General features: G+C 37.0%; 2 protein-coding genes across 3 annotated transcripts in view; one reads left to right on the top strand and one right to left on the bottom strand.

Annotated features, from left to right (window-relative positions):
• UBE2D3 (ubiquitin conjugating enzyme E2 D3) overlaps nucleotides 1-1,514 on the bottom strand; it is a 70,486-nt gene extending 68,972 nt beyond the window's left edge. Inside the window, exon 1 of one of the 2 annotated variants that reach the window (XM_067736844.1) lies at nucleotides 1,340-1,514. The gene's annotated coding sequence lies outside the window, so the exon portion shown is untranslated. The remainder of the gene's footprint in view (nucleotides 1-1,339) is intronic. The other variant, XM_067736841.1, reaches the window with a different exon arrangement.
• Nucleotides 1,515-1,626: 112 nt separating this feature from the next.
• CISD2 (CDGSH iron sulfur domain 2) lies at nucleotides 1,627-12,766 on the top strand. The gene is made up of 3 exons (XM_067736848.1): nucleotides 1,627-1,827; nucleotides 10,417-10,631; nucleotides 12,275-12,766. Exons 1-3 carry the CDS (start codon nucleotides 1,725-1,727, stop codon nucleotides 12,362-12,364), a joined length of 408 nt encoding a protein of 135 aa, XP_067592949.1. The 5' UTR covers nucleotides 1,627-1,724; the 3' UTR covers nucleotides 12,365-12,766.
• The last annotated feature ends 3,876 nt before the right edge of the window (nucleotides 12,767-16,642 follow it).

The raw sequence follows: 16,642 nt of genomic DNA, 5'->3' as shown, positions 1-16,642 counted from the left end.
AGAAAAACTTCTTAGAGACCTTAAGAATCTCACTGAACACAGCTTGTTTCGCTCTTGTCAAGATAACAAAACCTCTAATTAAGAAACAAATATTTAGTGGCCTTCTCTCAACTTGTCTTCCCCTAATGGCCCCACTCCCTCAACCCACCCCTACCTCAGCCATCTCCCCAACAGAACAGGCTCAAGGACAAGGACGTCTGAGATGAACATTTTCAGCATCAACAAGCTCCAGGGTCCTTCTTCCACCAAACCAAAAGTAAGCTCCTAAGAGGAAATTGAAAGGAAACTCGAATGTAAACACCAACCTTTAACCATCACTTTGTGAATCATCTTCTACACTATCCTAGCTCATGAACATGAACCTGTATCTAAACATCTTTGTAGAAATTTCCATTGTAATTTTACTTTGACAATTTTGACCAGGGTAAAATGATAGAAAATAGGCTTATCTAGATTTCAATTAACCCTCTTGCTGATGGTTATTTTTTTTAGTGAAGGACAGTAACAAATATTAAATGTAAACAGTCCAGAGAATGCTTTTAAAAATAACCTTCCCTTTCTCACTTTAGCATGAAACACCAAGGAAAAAATAAAAGATAAAACCTATATATTACAGCTGGTTGTTACAATGAGTCATACAAAATGCAATATTGGACCTTGCGCAGTTCATTGTTTTATGTTGCTGGTCAAGCGGGGTTCAGAACGGTAATGAGACAGGGTATTGAGATACAAATTACTTCGGATATCTTACTTCAGCAAAAACATGAAACAAAGTCATGTCAAGTAAGATGCTTCCAGGGACTAAAGCTATCGCCTTTCCTCTTCTTTTTTTTTTTTTTTTTTTGAGCTACCTCCTTTCGCTCTCTTTTTTTTCTAAACAACAATTAAAGTTCTTCACGGATACCTTAGTTTGTAGCAGAAGCCCTGCAACATGAAATAAAGGAAACCCTAAGCCTTTATGTTCTTTTACCACTTTCCCAGTTTTAGGTAACCGAAAAAAGAACAGATCTTTAGAAGGAACTGAAGATTATCTAAGGAAGGACTCTAACGGGTCTCGTCTGAATGGCAAATACTTCAAGGTCTCGGAGCAGGATTATACCAAATGGCCAAGGGGAAGAGCTTTAAGCAGTTCCTAGTTTAGCGAAAGTATTTTAACTTCTTTAAAACAACAACAACAACAACAACAAAAAGACTTGTAGAGGGAAGAGAGCGAAATTAGGCGCCGCGGCGGGTAGAGGAGAAGGGTGCTCTGAAGAGAATTTGCAGTTCTGGGGCCGCGGCTGGGAAGAGGCCGAGACGAGACGGGCCGAGGTAAAAAGAGACGCCAGGAGAAACTCACTTTTGAAAGGCACTTCCCGGTTACAAAGCACTCTCTTGTGCTTTACCTCCTCCGACACAGTATCCTTTCTGCGGACCTCCAGCGTCTACAGACGTAAAAGGCCCACCGCAAGAGCCCTCTCCAGCATCGAGATTTCGAGGCGGGCCTCGATACCCGTCAGTCCCCGCGGCCGCCCGCGCCCCCTCGGCATCCCCCGGGCGCGCGCACGTCACCCGCCCGCTGCCAATCGGCGCCGGGCAGGTCGCCTCTCCTCGCGTGCCCGCAACCCCGCCCCGCCCGGTCCGGGCTGTAAGCGCCAGCCGGCCGCTTCCGCTCTCGGCGCAGGCGCGGCAGCTCGGCCGGAGAGCGGCGGGGGTCGGGCGAGGAGCGGACGGCGCTGGCCAGGATGGTGTTGGAGAGCGTGGCCCGCATTGTGAAGGTGCAGCTCCCCGCGTATCTTAAGCGGCTCCCAGTCCCCGAGAGCATTACCGGGTTCGCCCAGCTCACAGGTAATCTTTGCCTTCACCCAGTCCCCATCCTTGTAAGCTTCCCAAGGCGGAGGGTGGGGGCGGGCATCTAAAAACCCTCGGGCCGAGGGGCGGGGCGGAGCTTGGCGGATGGCTCGTGACCCGGTGAGTCTGCGCCCCGAGGGAGGTGGGCGTGCGCCGGCGCTGCTGCCTGGGAGCGTGTGTGAGGCCACCTCTCGGTACTTGGCGGCCCGGGGTGCTTATCCTCGTGGCTGTAGCCAGTATCTTTACGTGGCGAGAGACCAGGTTTTTGCAGAGAAGGTGCTGAGTTGGGAACGGGCCCATCTCTTTCATCTCCATCGCTCCCTGCAGTGTGCCTGTTTAAAGCAGGGTAAGTCATCGTTATCTAAGGCACTGTGTATCAGACTGTCCCAGCTCTTGGCTGGGTTTTACCCACATCGTGTGGGTGTGACTGTGTGGGAGAGAAACACAGACATGCACATAATATGTATTGCTGTTTTATTTAGCAACAAAATTAGAAAATAAACTCCAATCCTATAGGAGAGAGTTGACCTATCATGGGGTCATTTGAGGTCACCTCCATTACTACGGGCCTGGAGGCAATTTAGTTTCCTGGAGTTGACAGAAAGATACCTTTGCTAGTATGATGGACCAAAAATTAGAAAATGAAATTTAATGAATATATGTAACATCCTGTACTTAAGTTCCCTCCTTTACAAAATAGAACCCAGAACTCGGGATTTCACATCTAAAGGATGAAAATTTCCAGAATGCAGTCAACACTTGCAAGATTTTGTTGGGTTCTGAGCTTTACAATGTAAGTTGGGATATTGGTGAACCAGACACAGGGACTGATTAGGATGATGAGGGGGGGGAAAAAACATATTAATAAAGCAAACATTGAATTCATATGTCCTGACTACCAGGCTATGTAAGCATGAATTAAGATAATTGTGAGGTAAATAGGGCTGCTTAGCTTGGAGCAGTCTGGAGATCTATGGTAGCTGACTTAAAATACAGTATTTGGAAGGCTGACCAGCGGAAGAAAAATAAGATTTATTCTGTGTAGACCAAAAGACAACTAGGGCCAAATTAGTGATAGTTATTTGAACATGGATTTTAGCTCCATGTTCAAGAAATTTTTTTTCTTTAATTAGAGAATACTTTACCAAACAAATGGTGCTTTGAGAGCTATCTCCTCTCAGAGATTAAAAAAAAAAAAAAGCAGTGTCTGGAGGTGGATAGATTAAAATGTGATAAACTAGATGACTGTTCTAAATCTAGAGATTCTTTGCATAATGGTCATAGACATTTGCTCTTGACAAATGGATTGTGAGATTTTTAACACTTTTACATGTTAAGGGGTTTGATAGAAAGCATGTAATTGAATAGAAAGAGTGGTAACTGAGTAATAAACATTAAAAAGAAATATCTAAACATAGGAACAACATAAAAGTAACAAAATGAAAAAACTTTCAAATCATGTGTTTGTAAACATCAGAGTCTTCTGTTGATTTTACTAGTTTATTCTGATAGATTGCAGCAATTATGTAAAATTTTGCCTTTTTCTCCCCTTATCATTTCTTTTATTGAAGTACTTTACATATTTTAATGTATTCCTTATCTTGTTGTAATAACTACGTATGTATATAATCTTATTATAGATTAGCATCACAGTAGGCCTAACCATTCCCCTGCAGCTGGAAATTTGGAATGTTTTTATATATATTTTTTATTCATAATGTTCAGTGGTAAGTAGCTCTGTACCAATTGTTATTTTTTTCCTTCTTTGAATTATACCCTTGAATATATTCACTAAATGGTAATACCAGGTCAAAAGGATATGATCATTTTGTGACATTTGTTCCCAGTTGCCAACTTACCTTAAATATTTGCATTAATTAACAGCTGAGTTTTTAATAGTCAAGAAAGAAAAAAGTCCCCTTGCTCCCACCTCAGTCCAGTTAAACCTGCATTATGTGTGTTGATTCTGATTGTAGCAGGTTTTGTATTCATTTCAATTTTCTGTAAACAGAGTATAGTTGAAGCAGATTGGAAAGTACGATATTTGATTTAGCGATTAGAAGATTTTCAAACCTTTTTTTTTTTCTTCTCAGGGATTCCTACTGTCTTTCTTCTCAGGGATTCCTAATTCCTTAAAGGCATTAAGGAAACTCAACCTAAACCTTTTCCCTCTTGAATCAATAATTTATAGTAGTTTCTTCTTTAAAGCTGTTAAATAGTTAATGTGAAGACCAATTCTCAGCAATAATGACAACTCTGATAAATATCTTTATAGTGCGTATTTAACTTAAGTCCCATTACGATGGGACAATTTAGTTCTCATTGTAATGTCCATTTATTTAGGAAACGTTAACATATTTGTAATAACTACTTTATGACAAAAATGAGATAGTCCGTTTGGCACTGGATAATGAGAATATAACACTTGCAGAATCTGTTTGGGAGCACTATGAAAGAAAAATTGCAATGACCAATTTCCTCTCTGGGTCTCGCTTCCTGATTAGATGGTAATAGCTAATGACATTTGGCTCTCTTGAATGAACTTCTTGTAGAATCCATCTTAGACTTTTTTTTTTTTGCTGAAATTAAAACCTGGAAGGTAACTTTTCAATATAATTGTTTAAAATGTCTACCGGACCAAAAATATTTTCATTTTCTATCTATGACAATTAGAGCAAAAAAAAAGTTTCAATTCTCATTATTGTTGCCTGTTTTTCCTTCCCTGTTTAGACCCAGTGGTTTTTTAAAAGCAATGGACTCTCTCATGATGACTCTGCGTTCTTAGTAAACACTTGAAGATCCTTAATTACTATACAGTATTTATAGATAGCCCTTATCTATCAGAAATGCCTTATCTATCTTTGTTTAGGTTACATTGTTAAGAGTGAGGCTTTTAAGGTAAATTAGTGTAATTCTGCCCTTTGGAAGTATAATGTACTCAAATACATTGACTTTTAAAAAAGCTTTCCCTGTCATATAAACTTTTAAAATAGAATAACAAAACTTCCCATTCAAAAGTCAGAAAAGTTTATATCTAGATTTAAAAGCTAGCTATGAAACTTTGAATATAGTAGTTCTACCCCACTTAAACTAGGTAGCTGCTTTGAAACGTAATGGTTTTGCTCCTAAAGACAAAGCAATGAATCCTAAGACTATAATAATATTTTTCCCAGAGTAACACAAACATGTCAGAGCTGACCCTTCAAGGGCATTAGCTCTAGAAAGGGCCAATTTTGAGCAAAGAATTTAAGAAATGGAACAGAGTTGAAAGCATGTTCATAGCAGCCTTATTTATGATAATCCCAAACTGTAAGCAACCTAAGTACCTAGAAACAGGAGAGTGGATAAAGGAATTATGGTATATTCATAGAGTGGAATACTGATTAGTAATAACAAGAAACAAATTAATCACTGGATGAATCTCAAAAATTTTATATTGAGTGGAAAAAACCTTCGGGTATAGGAATCAGTGGTGGGGAGATAGACTAGAAGGGGACAGGAGAATACTTTCTGGGGTGATGAAAATATTTTACATATTTTTACACATTTTCAGTGGAGGCTACAAGGGTATATTTAATTGTCACAGCTCAGAGCTAAACACCTGAGATCTGTTTATTGTATGTAAATTTACCTCAATTGTTTTTTTAAACAAATAGAACAAAAGGTGAGTTTTCTTAATAAGAAAGGGTAATAAATCATTAAGTTCAAACTAAAAGAGTTGCATTTATTAACATGTAAATAATAAAGGTTATTTCTGAAAGATTGAAGAATTTTATTTTAGAAAACTTTTATTTTTGAGAATTTGGGAATATATTTACATAGTTACTGTAAGTTGTAAAAGTTTTTTCCCCTTTTCCTAGGTAGACCAACTGTATTTAAAAGTCAGTGTAATTAAAGATTATACTAGCCTTTGTGGAGAACAATTTTGATGTCATTAAAACATTTTCTTCCATGTAACCACTCTGCAATTTAGAATTCCTCAAGTCATCAAGTATTTATTGAGCACTTACTATGGGCCAGGCAGTGCTCTAAATACTGGGACACTGTTGTATTTATAGTCATGAGTGGAAAAAAGATTTTAAAATTGATTATTAATTTCATTTTATTGGCCCTTTGGTCCTGAATAGTGTATATTAGGTTTTAAGTGGTAATAGTAATGCCATCCATTAAAAATATTTTACTTTCATCTTTCTTTGGTTCAGAAATGAAGTCATTTCTATGTTTTACCCATAATGATACATAAAAAAAATGTTATGAAATTATCAGCAGTCAAATTGCCAGTATTATTTTTATAGTATCATTATATGCAACCTTTTTAAAAAGGAAAAAAAATACAGCAAAATAGAAATACAACAAAATGTTACCAACTCTTGAATGGTGGGATTAAAAGTTATTTTGTTTTTTACAACTTTTCTAAATTTTCAAATTTTGTAAAATAAATGCTATTTCTGATAATCCTAAAACAATTTAAAAGTGTACTGTACAAAATATACATTATACCTAACAGTTAGTAGGTAATAGATTTCCCTTCACAGTACCTAATATATCTTCAGTAGCTCAATATATATCAAACAGGTTCATAGGAAATAGCCAATCTTAAAGGTTGTTTTTTTAATTTCTTGTTTGATTTTTCTGTATTTAATATTTATTCATCAAAAATCAGCCTTAATAAATGTACTTAAAATGATTTAATTGAGCTTTACAGACTGTATAATTTTCCTTTATTATCTTTTCTGTAGTTAAATTGAAGTTTATCATCTTTAAAAAGTAGATTTTATTAAACAAGACTGTTGTATAAATTGTTGTAGGAAATAATAGTACCTTTCATCACTGTGTTACTATAGAGTAGTGTTTTACCAAGGAATTAAGTGTGGAAGGACAATGTTTTCTGAAGTAGATTTTAAAACAGTATTAATACCATTTATTCCCTGAGATTTGTGGGTTAAGCTAGGAAATGCTAAACTTAAGAATCTAAGTTAATGTTTTCATCTTTACATTCTCATTCATTTACTTTTTTACTTTGAGTCACTTAACCTCTCGTGACTTTTTAATTTTGTAGTATACATAATAATACTTAATGTTATTCTACATTCAAAAAACATGTATTGAATAAGTACTGTTTCAAGATACTATACTGGATGTTGGGGCCAATAACAATCTAAGATATTTATTGCCTGATCTAGAAAATAAGTATAAATAAATAATTACAGTACAATATGGTGAGTGAGAAGGGGACTGACATTTATGCTCTACATTCATTAAGTCACTCATTTAACATTTATGAGGTATCTACTTTGCGCCAGGAAGAGTAGTACACAGCTCCTTTTCCTACAGGCTCATGGAAGAATCAACTTTATAAACAGATAACAGTAGTATGATAAAAGAAACTTCGGAAAAGGGGCTTGGAAGCAAAGGAGGGAGTGATTAATTTTGCTTTGGGAAATGAAGAAAGATTTCTGGAGGAGGCATATTTGACCCCTGTTTTAAATGGTCCACATGAGTCAGGCCACAGATAGAAAGACATGGCAGACAGAAGGAATTCCTTATGCAAAGGACACAGGAAGCCTGTCACTGGGTAATAAGTAGCTTTGGCTGGCTTCAAGTACATGAGGGATGGGATATTTGTGGGAATTGAAACTGTCAAAGTAGCCTTGCCATGTTATAGAGATGGTACTTTATAGGAACACTGGTCTATAGCAGCACTATCCAGAAGCCTTTCTGTGATGATAGAAATGTTCTCTGCTGTCAAATATGGTAACCACTAGCCACATGTAGCCCTTGAGCTGCTGAAATGTGACTGGTATGTCTTAGAAACTGACTTCTGAATTTTACTTAATTTATTTAAATAGCCACATGTGTATTAAGTGTGTTTTTTATTTTCTATATTTTATGATACTCGGACAACTTGGGGGCCATGCTGGCCAGGGAGAACTTGCCCCCTCCAAGGACTGGCTAATGCCAGGAGATAGTAAACTACTTGCCTGTGAGCATACTTTTCATATGCAAACCAACCAATCCAAAGCCTACACTCCAACCACTTCCTTTATCTAACTCTCACTTACCAAGCCAGTATTTCCCCTGCCCTAAATCACCCAGGGCCAGATATGAGACAACTAGGGACCACCCCTATAGCCCAGAGCCCACTGAAATTATTCAAGCCAGCCAGTCCTAAATGTTTACTCTGCCCTACCTTGCCTTTTCTGTAGAAACCACACTAAAAGCTTGTGCCCTTTTACCTTCTGCCTGTGACCAAGCCTCGTACTTCCCCATGTGGTCCTGGGTGGCACGGTGTGCCCCCTCCTCTTGGGAATTGTAAGTAAACTTTTCTTTCAACGCAATTGTCTCCATGTCTGTCATCTTACCATACCTGAGTAAAACAGAATCCTGGGTACAAATCAAAACAGTGTGGCTAGTGGTTACTGTATTGGACAGCACAGATCTGTAGGTAGACCCCTCCCCCACAAGAAACAGTTCTTTGTCATTTCCAGAACTTTAATTCATTCAAAAGATTTATGTGGGGCTTCGCTGGTGGCGCAGTGGTTGGGAGTCCGCCTGCCGTTGCAGGGGACACGGGTTTGTGCGCCGGTCCGGGAGGATCCCACATGCCGCGGAGCGGCTGGGCCCGTGAGCCATGGCCGCTGAGCCTGCGCGTCCGGAGCCTGTGCTCCGCAACGGGAGAGGCCACAGCAGTGAGAGGCCCGCGTACCGCACAAAAAAAAAAAAAAGATTTCTGTGGAGTCTTTCCACTCTTGTTATGAGAATAGAACAGCCAGCTTGACTGGCAGGATCTTACCGTTACAGAATTTCATTCTGGTGACTAAAAGATTATATCCCCGAAAATTTCTACTATATGACATTGTCAGGTTTAGTTAGCAAAAGATTTTTTTCAGGGGAGTTGCTCCAATCTCCATAATCTTAATAAAAACTACCATTTATTGTGTATCCTCTCTGTGCCAGGCACTCTTACAGGTGCTATTCATACGTAAATAGGTTGATTCATCCACAACTCATAACAAACCTTTGGCGTGGTGTTGTATCAAAAATAATTTCATTTTGGAAGAGTTAATATTAAGCCAGTCTTTGAGTAGATTTACTGAGAGAAGAACAGATAAAAGTTTAGATCTGGGGGCTTCCGTGGTGGCGCAGTGGTTGAGAGTCCGCCTGCCGATGCAGGGGACACGGGTTCGTGCCCTGGTCAGGGAAGATCCCACGTGCTGCGGAGCGGCTGGGCCTGTGAGCCATGGCCGCTGAGCCTGCGCGTCCAGAGCCTGTGCTCCGCAACGGGAGAGGCTACAACAGTGAGAGGCCCGCGTACTGCAAAAAAAAAAAACAAAAAACAAAACGTTTAGATCTGTTGAATTTCATTCATAGTGATTGAGAACAGACTTTGCACTTACTGTCCTGGACTAAACCTGCTTAAGCTACAGTTTATGCACATGAAAAATGGGAATAATAATGGTGCCTACCAAATAAAGTTGTTTAAACTAACACAGTGTTAAACAAGGTAATACAGTTGCACTCTTAGCATAGTCTGTTCATTTATCATTAATATTTATTAGTATGCCTTAGCACATGACCTTCAATTTTTCTTTTTCTCCACTAAGCTATTTCTACATAGTGTTTATTAGCAAGATATCAGGTTAGCATTCAGTGAAGGATGACAGGTGATAACTCTTTAAAGGCAAAGGATTCCCTGCAGAGCCCAGCAGAGGCAGGGTACTAGCCAACATTTGATAAATGCATGCTGAGACAGTTATCTTGGCTTCCTGGTGTGTTTGTCTCCACAGGCATAGGAGAAACATATCATTTATAAGTGATATAAATTTCATTTATATCACTTATATTCCCTATCCCCCTAAGACAGTGCTGAGTACTACAGAAGGCTTTCATGAACACTTAAAGAATAAGATGTATCTAATGAGAATATTCAGGATGTGAAAATTTCGACTAGCTCCTTAAAATAGCTTTTACACAACATTTAGGTATTTCTTTAGGAATCACTATGCCTTACCAAAAAATGTAAATTAAAGCATTGAAGATGTGTTCTTTCTGAAATTATAAATCAGTGGTAAGCTATTACGGGATATTCTGTTGTATGATTTTAGACATGGTGGAAATGTTTTCTAAACCTATAAAATATATCACATTGAATTTAGTTTATAATTATGGTGATCATAATTCCTGAAATAAAACTAAACACAAATATACTTAGGATAATTATAAGATATTTGGTAGAGGACCCATTTCTGAAAATGTTGTTTTCCAGTTTCAAAAGTCTCAAGTCAACCCACAAATAAAATAAGGTGGTCCTAGGTATAGGTGCCTTATTCACAGTTTTACAGATAAGTTTGATAGTTAAGAAATTAAAGTGAGAAGTGAAGAATAGATAAAGAATAAGCTCAAAGATGAGACATGCTGTTTAAGTTCTTTTTTTTTTAATTTTTATTTTTTGTTTTTACAGTAGGTCCTTGTTGGTCATCTGTTTTAAACATGGCAGTGTACATGTCAATCCCAATCTCCCAATCCATCCCTATTTGAGTTCTATTACAGGAGCACGCAGACTTTAACAAATCTGTACATGTTTAGTTTCAGAATGGCTTCGGTTATTGCCTTTCCTTGGTGTACTTGCACTACTTGGCTACCTTGCGGTTCGTCCATTTCTCCCGAAGAAAAAGCAACAGAAGGATAGCTTGATTAATCTTAAAATACAAAAGGAAAATCCCAAAGTGGTGAATGAGATAAACATTGAAGATTTGTGTCTTACTAAAGCAGCTTATTGTAGGTGTTGGCGTTCTAAGACGGTAAGATGTCCATTTACGTGTCCACTAAAATTTTGTGCAGTTAAAATGGTTTTGCTTCTTAAATCCCCAGTTTTGTGGTCCTGTGAGATTAGGGATTTTTTCATAGTATTCAGCACTGAAAGTCTACTCTAAATTAAAGGTCGCGTCTTAATGATCACTGTATTTCCTACATTAGAAAAGTTAGACCAGCACAGAAACTTGGTTGGGCAAATTACTTAATCTTTATTACTCTGATCGTCAGGTGTTTTAAAATCTGATAATATATCAATATCACAGAAATTTTTGAGGATTTAGTGAGACGATGTATGTACAGTGCCTTGTATGTAGTATGAGTTAGTAAATGGTAAGTATAATTACGGATGATTTTTAATGTGGAAATTAAAAGTGAGTTTGATGGATGCAACTAGAGATTATCTTACTAAGTGAAGTAAGTCAGACAGAGAAATACAGATATTGATACAGTATGATATTACTTATATGTGGAATCTAAAGTATGACACAAATGAACCTATCAATGAAGCAGAAACAGAATCACAGACATAGAGAACAGACTGGTGCTTGCCAGTGGGGAAGGGGTTGGGGGAGGGGTTGAGTGGGAGGTTGGGGTCAGCAGATGCAAACTAGTATATATAGGATGGCTAAACAACAAGGTCCTACTGTACAGCACAGAGAACTATTCAATATCCTATGGTAAACCATAATGGAAAAGAATATTTTTTAAGAAAAGAATGTATGTATGTGTATAACTGAATCACTTTGCTGTACAGTAGTAATTAACACAACATTGTAAAGCAACTATACTTCAATTAAAAATAATAAACCAAAAAAAGGAGTAGTTTGGAGTGATAAATTATAAGTAGTTGATGAGATCTAGTTTGATCGTAGGCTATTTGAGGCTTTAAATACAATAATGCTCATCATCGCATCCTTTGTAATAACAAAATCTTAGAAACAGTCTAGATATCTGATAATAGAGGAATGGTTAACGTATGGTATAATACAAGTGATGGGATATTAGGAAGCTATGAAAAGCCATGTTTTTAAAAGAATATTTAATAACATGGGAGCATGATGTAATATAAGCTAGAAAAGTGTATTACAGTATGATCTCAATTTTGCTTAAAAAAAATGAGTACACAGTAAATACAGAGGAAAAAATATACCAGAATGTTAATTATTGTTACCTATGAGTAAGTTTTTAAAAATATTTTTAAAGTATTTTTAAGTGTTACAGTGTGCATGAGTTTTATAGTAAGAAAACGTTATGAAATCATTTATTTTGAATTTAAATTACATCCTTTTAAAATTTAAAATAAGTAATGAGGTGAGCTCAGATTTAGAGCTTTATAGAAAATAAGAGCTTATTTTGATGTCCTTTTATAACTACTGTATTGACTTGTTTGGAATCATCCAAAGCTTTTTATTTAAAATCTACCAAATAATTAAATACTTAAATTTGTTAGATTTGCTGTAGTATTGGAATGTAGTTAGGTTAGATAGAGAATATATCTGTTACTCAGGAAAGCTATCTGATGTGTTTCTCCCCCCAAAGTAATGGCCTTTTCTTTATAAGAGCATGTCACAAATATTTCTATTTATTGAATCATTTAAAGAATAACACTTGTAATTTTTTTCCTTTTTAGTTTCCTGCCTGTGATGGTTCACATAATAAACACAATGAATTGACAGGAGATAATGTGGGTCCGCTAATACTGAAGAAGAAGGAAGTATAATAGTAATGAATTAGAATGGAATTCAATTGTGTGCTGTAAAAACTTATAACAGTATTTTTCCATTCTTTGTTTATAGAAGATCTTTCAAATGGTGGTCTTAATTATTGCTACTGGTTGAATAATTATTTCTGCCAATTTATTTTCTTGTTACACTACTGTTTATATTTGATACTTTGTATATTCAAACAGTCATTTATATAAAAATTAAATTGTGCAACCCTTTCATTCTGACTTCAAAGAATTAATGTATCTTCCTACAATAAAACCAACATGTTTAAATTTTAATTGAGAAAGCTTTTGACAGTGAGTCCAAAGCTGTTTGTTTGAATGTCAATATTTTCAAAAGAAACTGTACTTTAAAAATTTCTCTCTATATTATTAAATATATTATTTTTTAGTGCTCTTCTGTTTTGATCATTTGAAGTGATTTTTCCCCTTTTGGCCTTCTGTATTCCATGCTTTTTAGATCAAAAAGAAAACTATTGCTGTCAAGAATTGCTTGAGTTTTCAAAGAGAAACTCTTTACTTTATAAATATTGTTCTCTATAAATATGAATATCCCAATTTCAGAAAAGACAGGAACTGGGTATAAAAAGTTTCAACAAGAAACGATTATTTACATTATAAAAGACTTGTTTACTTTATAAAAGACTTGTTTGTGTCTGTTTACATGTGTTGTGTGTATGTCTGACTCAGTGACAGGGTGGGGTGGCAAGAACACTTACAGCTAAACCTCGTGAGCTGCTGCAATTTGAAGGTCAATTAAAAATAAAGTAAATCTGAATTTATCTTAAGATGATAACAGTTCAGTGTTCAAAACTGAGTCTATATGAACATTTTTCTCTTTATTCCAGTGTATACCAATCAAACATAAAATACAGAAGGCTTGCAAAATAAACTTACTGGAGAATCTTTAAAACTTGTAATTTTTTAGCCTAAGAGTCTATTTAATTTCATATTGCAATTCTTATATTAATAGCTATCCTTAAGTCTGTCTATTAAAGCTACAGTCCAGTCAGTTCACTGTGCTTGCTTTATATATGAAGAAGGTTTGGGAGGCAGACATTTAATTCTTCCAGTGATCATCAAAGCTAATAGTTGCTGAGCACTTACATGGAACAGACACTGCTCTAAGCATGGTACGTGGATGTTTGGTTTATTACATGTATCAAAGCTTCTATTATGTGATCCTGGTTTTCTTGAGAACAACAGCAGGAATTTTAAAGGTAGGGTTAGAAATGTAGGTGTGGTTTTGAGAAATTTTACAAAGTGTATGTACAAAATTGTTGCTCTTTCCTCACCTGCGAGTAGGGAGAAATGTAACAGTGCTCTCACTTTGGCTCTGGGTATTTTCTCCCTAAGACCTTTTCTTCAACACCCTTAAGGGGCTTCAATTATTTTTCCACAGTTGATCACAAGACTTGAAAAAAATCCTCCTCACCAGAAGTTTGGATATCCTGGTCTGTGGTCATGAAATGCTTTTCTTAAAAAGCATTCACTGCAAATCAGAGCAACATGGCTTTGTACATGTTCTAGTGGTTCCCATTCTTAGATTTTACAGAAGGTAAAATTTTCCCCAAATGTGGAGACTAAAGTGACATTATCAATGTTAAAATTATTAAGTAAGAACATTTAAAAAGTTGAAAACTATCTGATAAAAGGTAATTTTAACATCCCAAAGGTAAGAAGGTTATACTCGCGAATAAAGTTTTTTTCTCCCCACATTTTCAATTGTTAAAATTTGTTAAAGAGTTGTACCCAAGTACAACTTGGGTACAACATGTGTACCCACATGTGCAACTTCTTCAGAAGCATGGGGCTGGTAGCAAGCTGGTATTTTAACTACCCCTTTATGTAACCATTATTACTAGTTGCCCTCACTTCCTTTTGTAAATTCACAGAATTCCATCACATGTGCCTTAAAAAATTGACATCTAATTGAAATCTAACTGCATCTGAATTGATACAACAGAAGATAACTTAGCTCTAGAAATACATATCTTGGGTCTCTAGAACCTTTAAGAAACAGCTGTATTGTTACAGTGTCACGTTATGATCATTTTGAGGACTGCTACACCTGACCCAGGGAACTACTCAGCTCCCTGAGTAGTTTACTTTACTCAGACGTGAGCACCACCATTACGTAAGTAGGTTTTCAAAACTGTTGAGCAGGCTTGAGGTATGAGTGACTCATTCATATCGGTACTTAAGCAGGTCGTATTATGGTAAGCATGTGACAATTCAGCTTTGAGTTCAGTGCCTCACATGATGATTCATTAAATTACATTTGTCTTTTGTAATCTAATTTGTTAATAAGTTTATGGGAAGCTAATTAAGCCAGCTGCTAATCTATATAGTTCTGTCTTCCTTATTGTGATCCCACAGTCTTCCATTGGAAACGTGCTATTAGACTCTTCCTCTGCAAAGAGAGTTTTAAAATTTTTAACAGGGTTCTTAAATTATGATGAATATTTTATTTACTACTTACCAGAAACATCTAATTGCAATTTACATATTTAGAATTCAGTTGTGGAGTATCACCAATCTGGAGAAGACCAGGAGACCTGTTACTAACACGTACTTTACTGAGAAGTGAGGGCGCTCAGGTCCCCATCTTCAGCGTGTACGTGTTCTTATTTCACACCTGATTCTAATAAGTTTCGTTATCTGACTTCTGCTCCTGAACAAATCATAAGTATTGACAGTGTCCTGCTGGAAGCAGGTAAACAAAATGTGATAGCTGACAGCAGGGGAGGGAACCAAAAAATAAATGTACTGTGAACATTAAAAGGATAGCAGCTTGAGACAACTTTATATATAGGGTCCTGCACACCACAGGCCCTGAGAGCATCACTGTTAGCAAATTATACAAGTGACATTTAATGATGAATTTGAATCGAGTAGGTTATGGTAAGTAAGAAGGCAGAATTATGTGTTGCATTTGGTGATAACCAATTTCCTCTTCAAATAGTTAAAAGCTGAGTGCTTAAAGTGGTTTATCCAGGTGGAAAGTTTATGCAGAAAATACCTTGAATCGTTCCTTGATTATTTGGAGGCTTTATCATAGGAAGTTTTTCATTCAGTTGAAACATTTTTCAAGTTTAATGACTAACTCACTACCTAGTTTAGTTAAAGTATGAGGAAAACTAAAGGAACAGTGATTTAAACCACGTAAATCAAGTTAGATGACCTCCTCCACCTTAGGGAGGATTACAAATCATGTGTAAAAATCATTCAGCCCCAGTTCCGTGACTGCCCCACTGCCTTGCTGGCCGTGCAGTCCCTTTGCACCAGAGGTGGAATTGTAAAAGGCTCTCAGAGCTGTTGTTTTGTTTTAGCTATGCTGCATCACCTGATATCCTTTAGTCATAGTAATCTTTTGCTGGAAGCTCACTTTATCATGTTCAGAGAGTCATCTGTTATCTTTTGCAGGAATCCAGTTTAGTAAAGTCATGTAGCAAGCATAATTTTTATATAAAATGTAGACTTCATATTATTAGCAATTGCATTGTGCAATTTTCTATTAGTTACGGTGGGAGTTTTTTGTTTGTTTTTTGGGGTTTTTTTGGCCACGTGACATACAGGATCTTGGTTCAACCAGGGATTGAGCCCATGCCCCCTGCAGTGGAAGCGTGGAGTCCTAACCACTTGCCTGCCAGGGAATTCCATTTATGGTCTTGCAGGACACTGAAAATCTGTTCAGAAAGGCAAATCTGTGTCATTCGGTCAGAGATGACATCACTTTCTAAGTTTCCTTTGGTTTTAATGCTTGATTCTTTGCTTACAAGAAGTATATCTGGGGCTTCCCTGGTGGTGCAGTGGTTGAGAGTCCGCCTGCCGATGCAGGGGACACGGGTTCGTGCCCCGGTCCGGGAAGATCCCACATGCGGCGGAGCGGCTGGGCCCGTGAACCATGGCCGCTAAGCCTGCGCGTCCGGAGCCTGTTGCTCCGCAACGGGAGAGGCCACAACAGTGAGAGGCCCGCGTACGGCAAAAAAAAAAAAAAAAAAAAAAAAAGTATATCTGTTACTCCATTCTCTTAGAACACTGTTCTAAAATAGATCAGCCACAATATTTACAAATTACTGATGTCTATTATAAGGCTGTAATTTTCCAAAGTAATATAGAAAGGGGAAAAAGGTAGTAAATTGCATAATTACAGAGATGAACCCTGTAATAGAAAATAAAAATGTCAGCAAGCAATTCACTAAATTTTCAAATTTCCTGTAATTTTCCATTAGTATCCATCATAAATTCCTCTACATTATCATACTATAG

This window comes from Pseudorca crassidens, chromosome 4 (genome assembly GCF_039906515.1).
Source record: "Pseudorca crassidens isolate mPseCra1 chromosome 4, mPseCra1.hap1, whole genome shotgun sequence".
Lineage (NCBI taxonomy): Eukaryota > Metazoa > Chordata > Mammalia > Artiodactyla > Delphinidae > Pseudorca > Pseudorca crassidens.
This window is presented reverse-complemented; position numbering and strand designations above follow the sequence as displayed.

Bases quoted from the DNA above. Each gene is read 5' to 3' on its own strand.
- CISD2 (XM_067736848.1), top strand. From the start codon at position 1,725: ATGGTGTTGGAGAGCGTGGCCCGCATTGTGAAGGTGCAGCTCCCCGCG. The intron at 1,828-10,416 runs GTAATCTTTGCC...GTACATGTTTAG, and splicing joins CGGGTTCGCCCAGCTCACAG to TTTCAGAATGGCTTCGGTTA. The intron at 10,632-12,274 runs GTAAGATGTCCA...TTTCCTTTTTAG, and splicing joins GGTGTTGGCGTTCTAAGACG to TTTCCTGCCTGTGATGGTTC.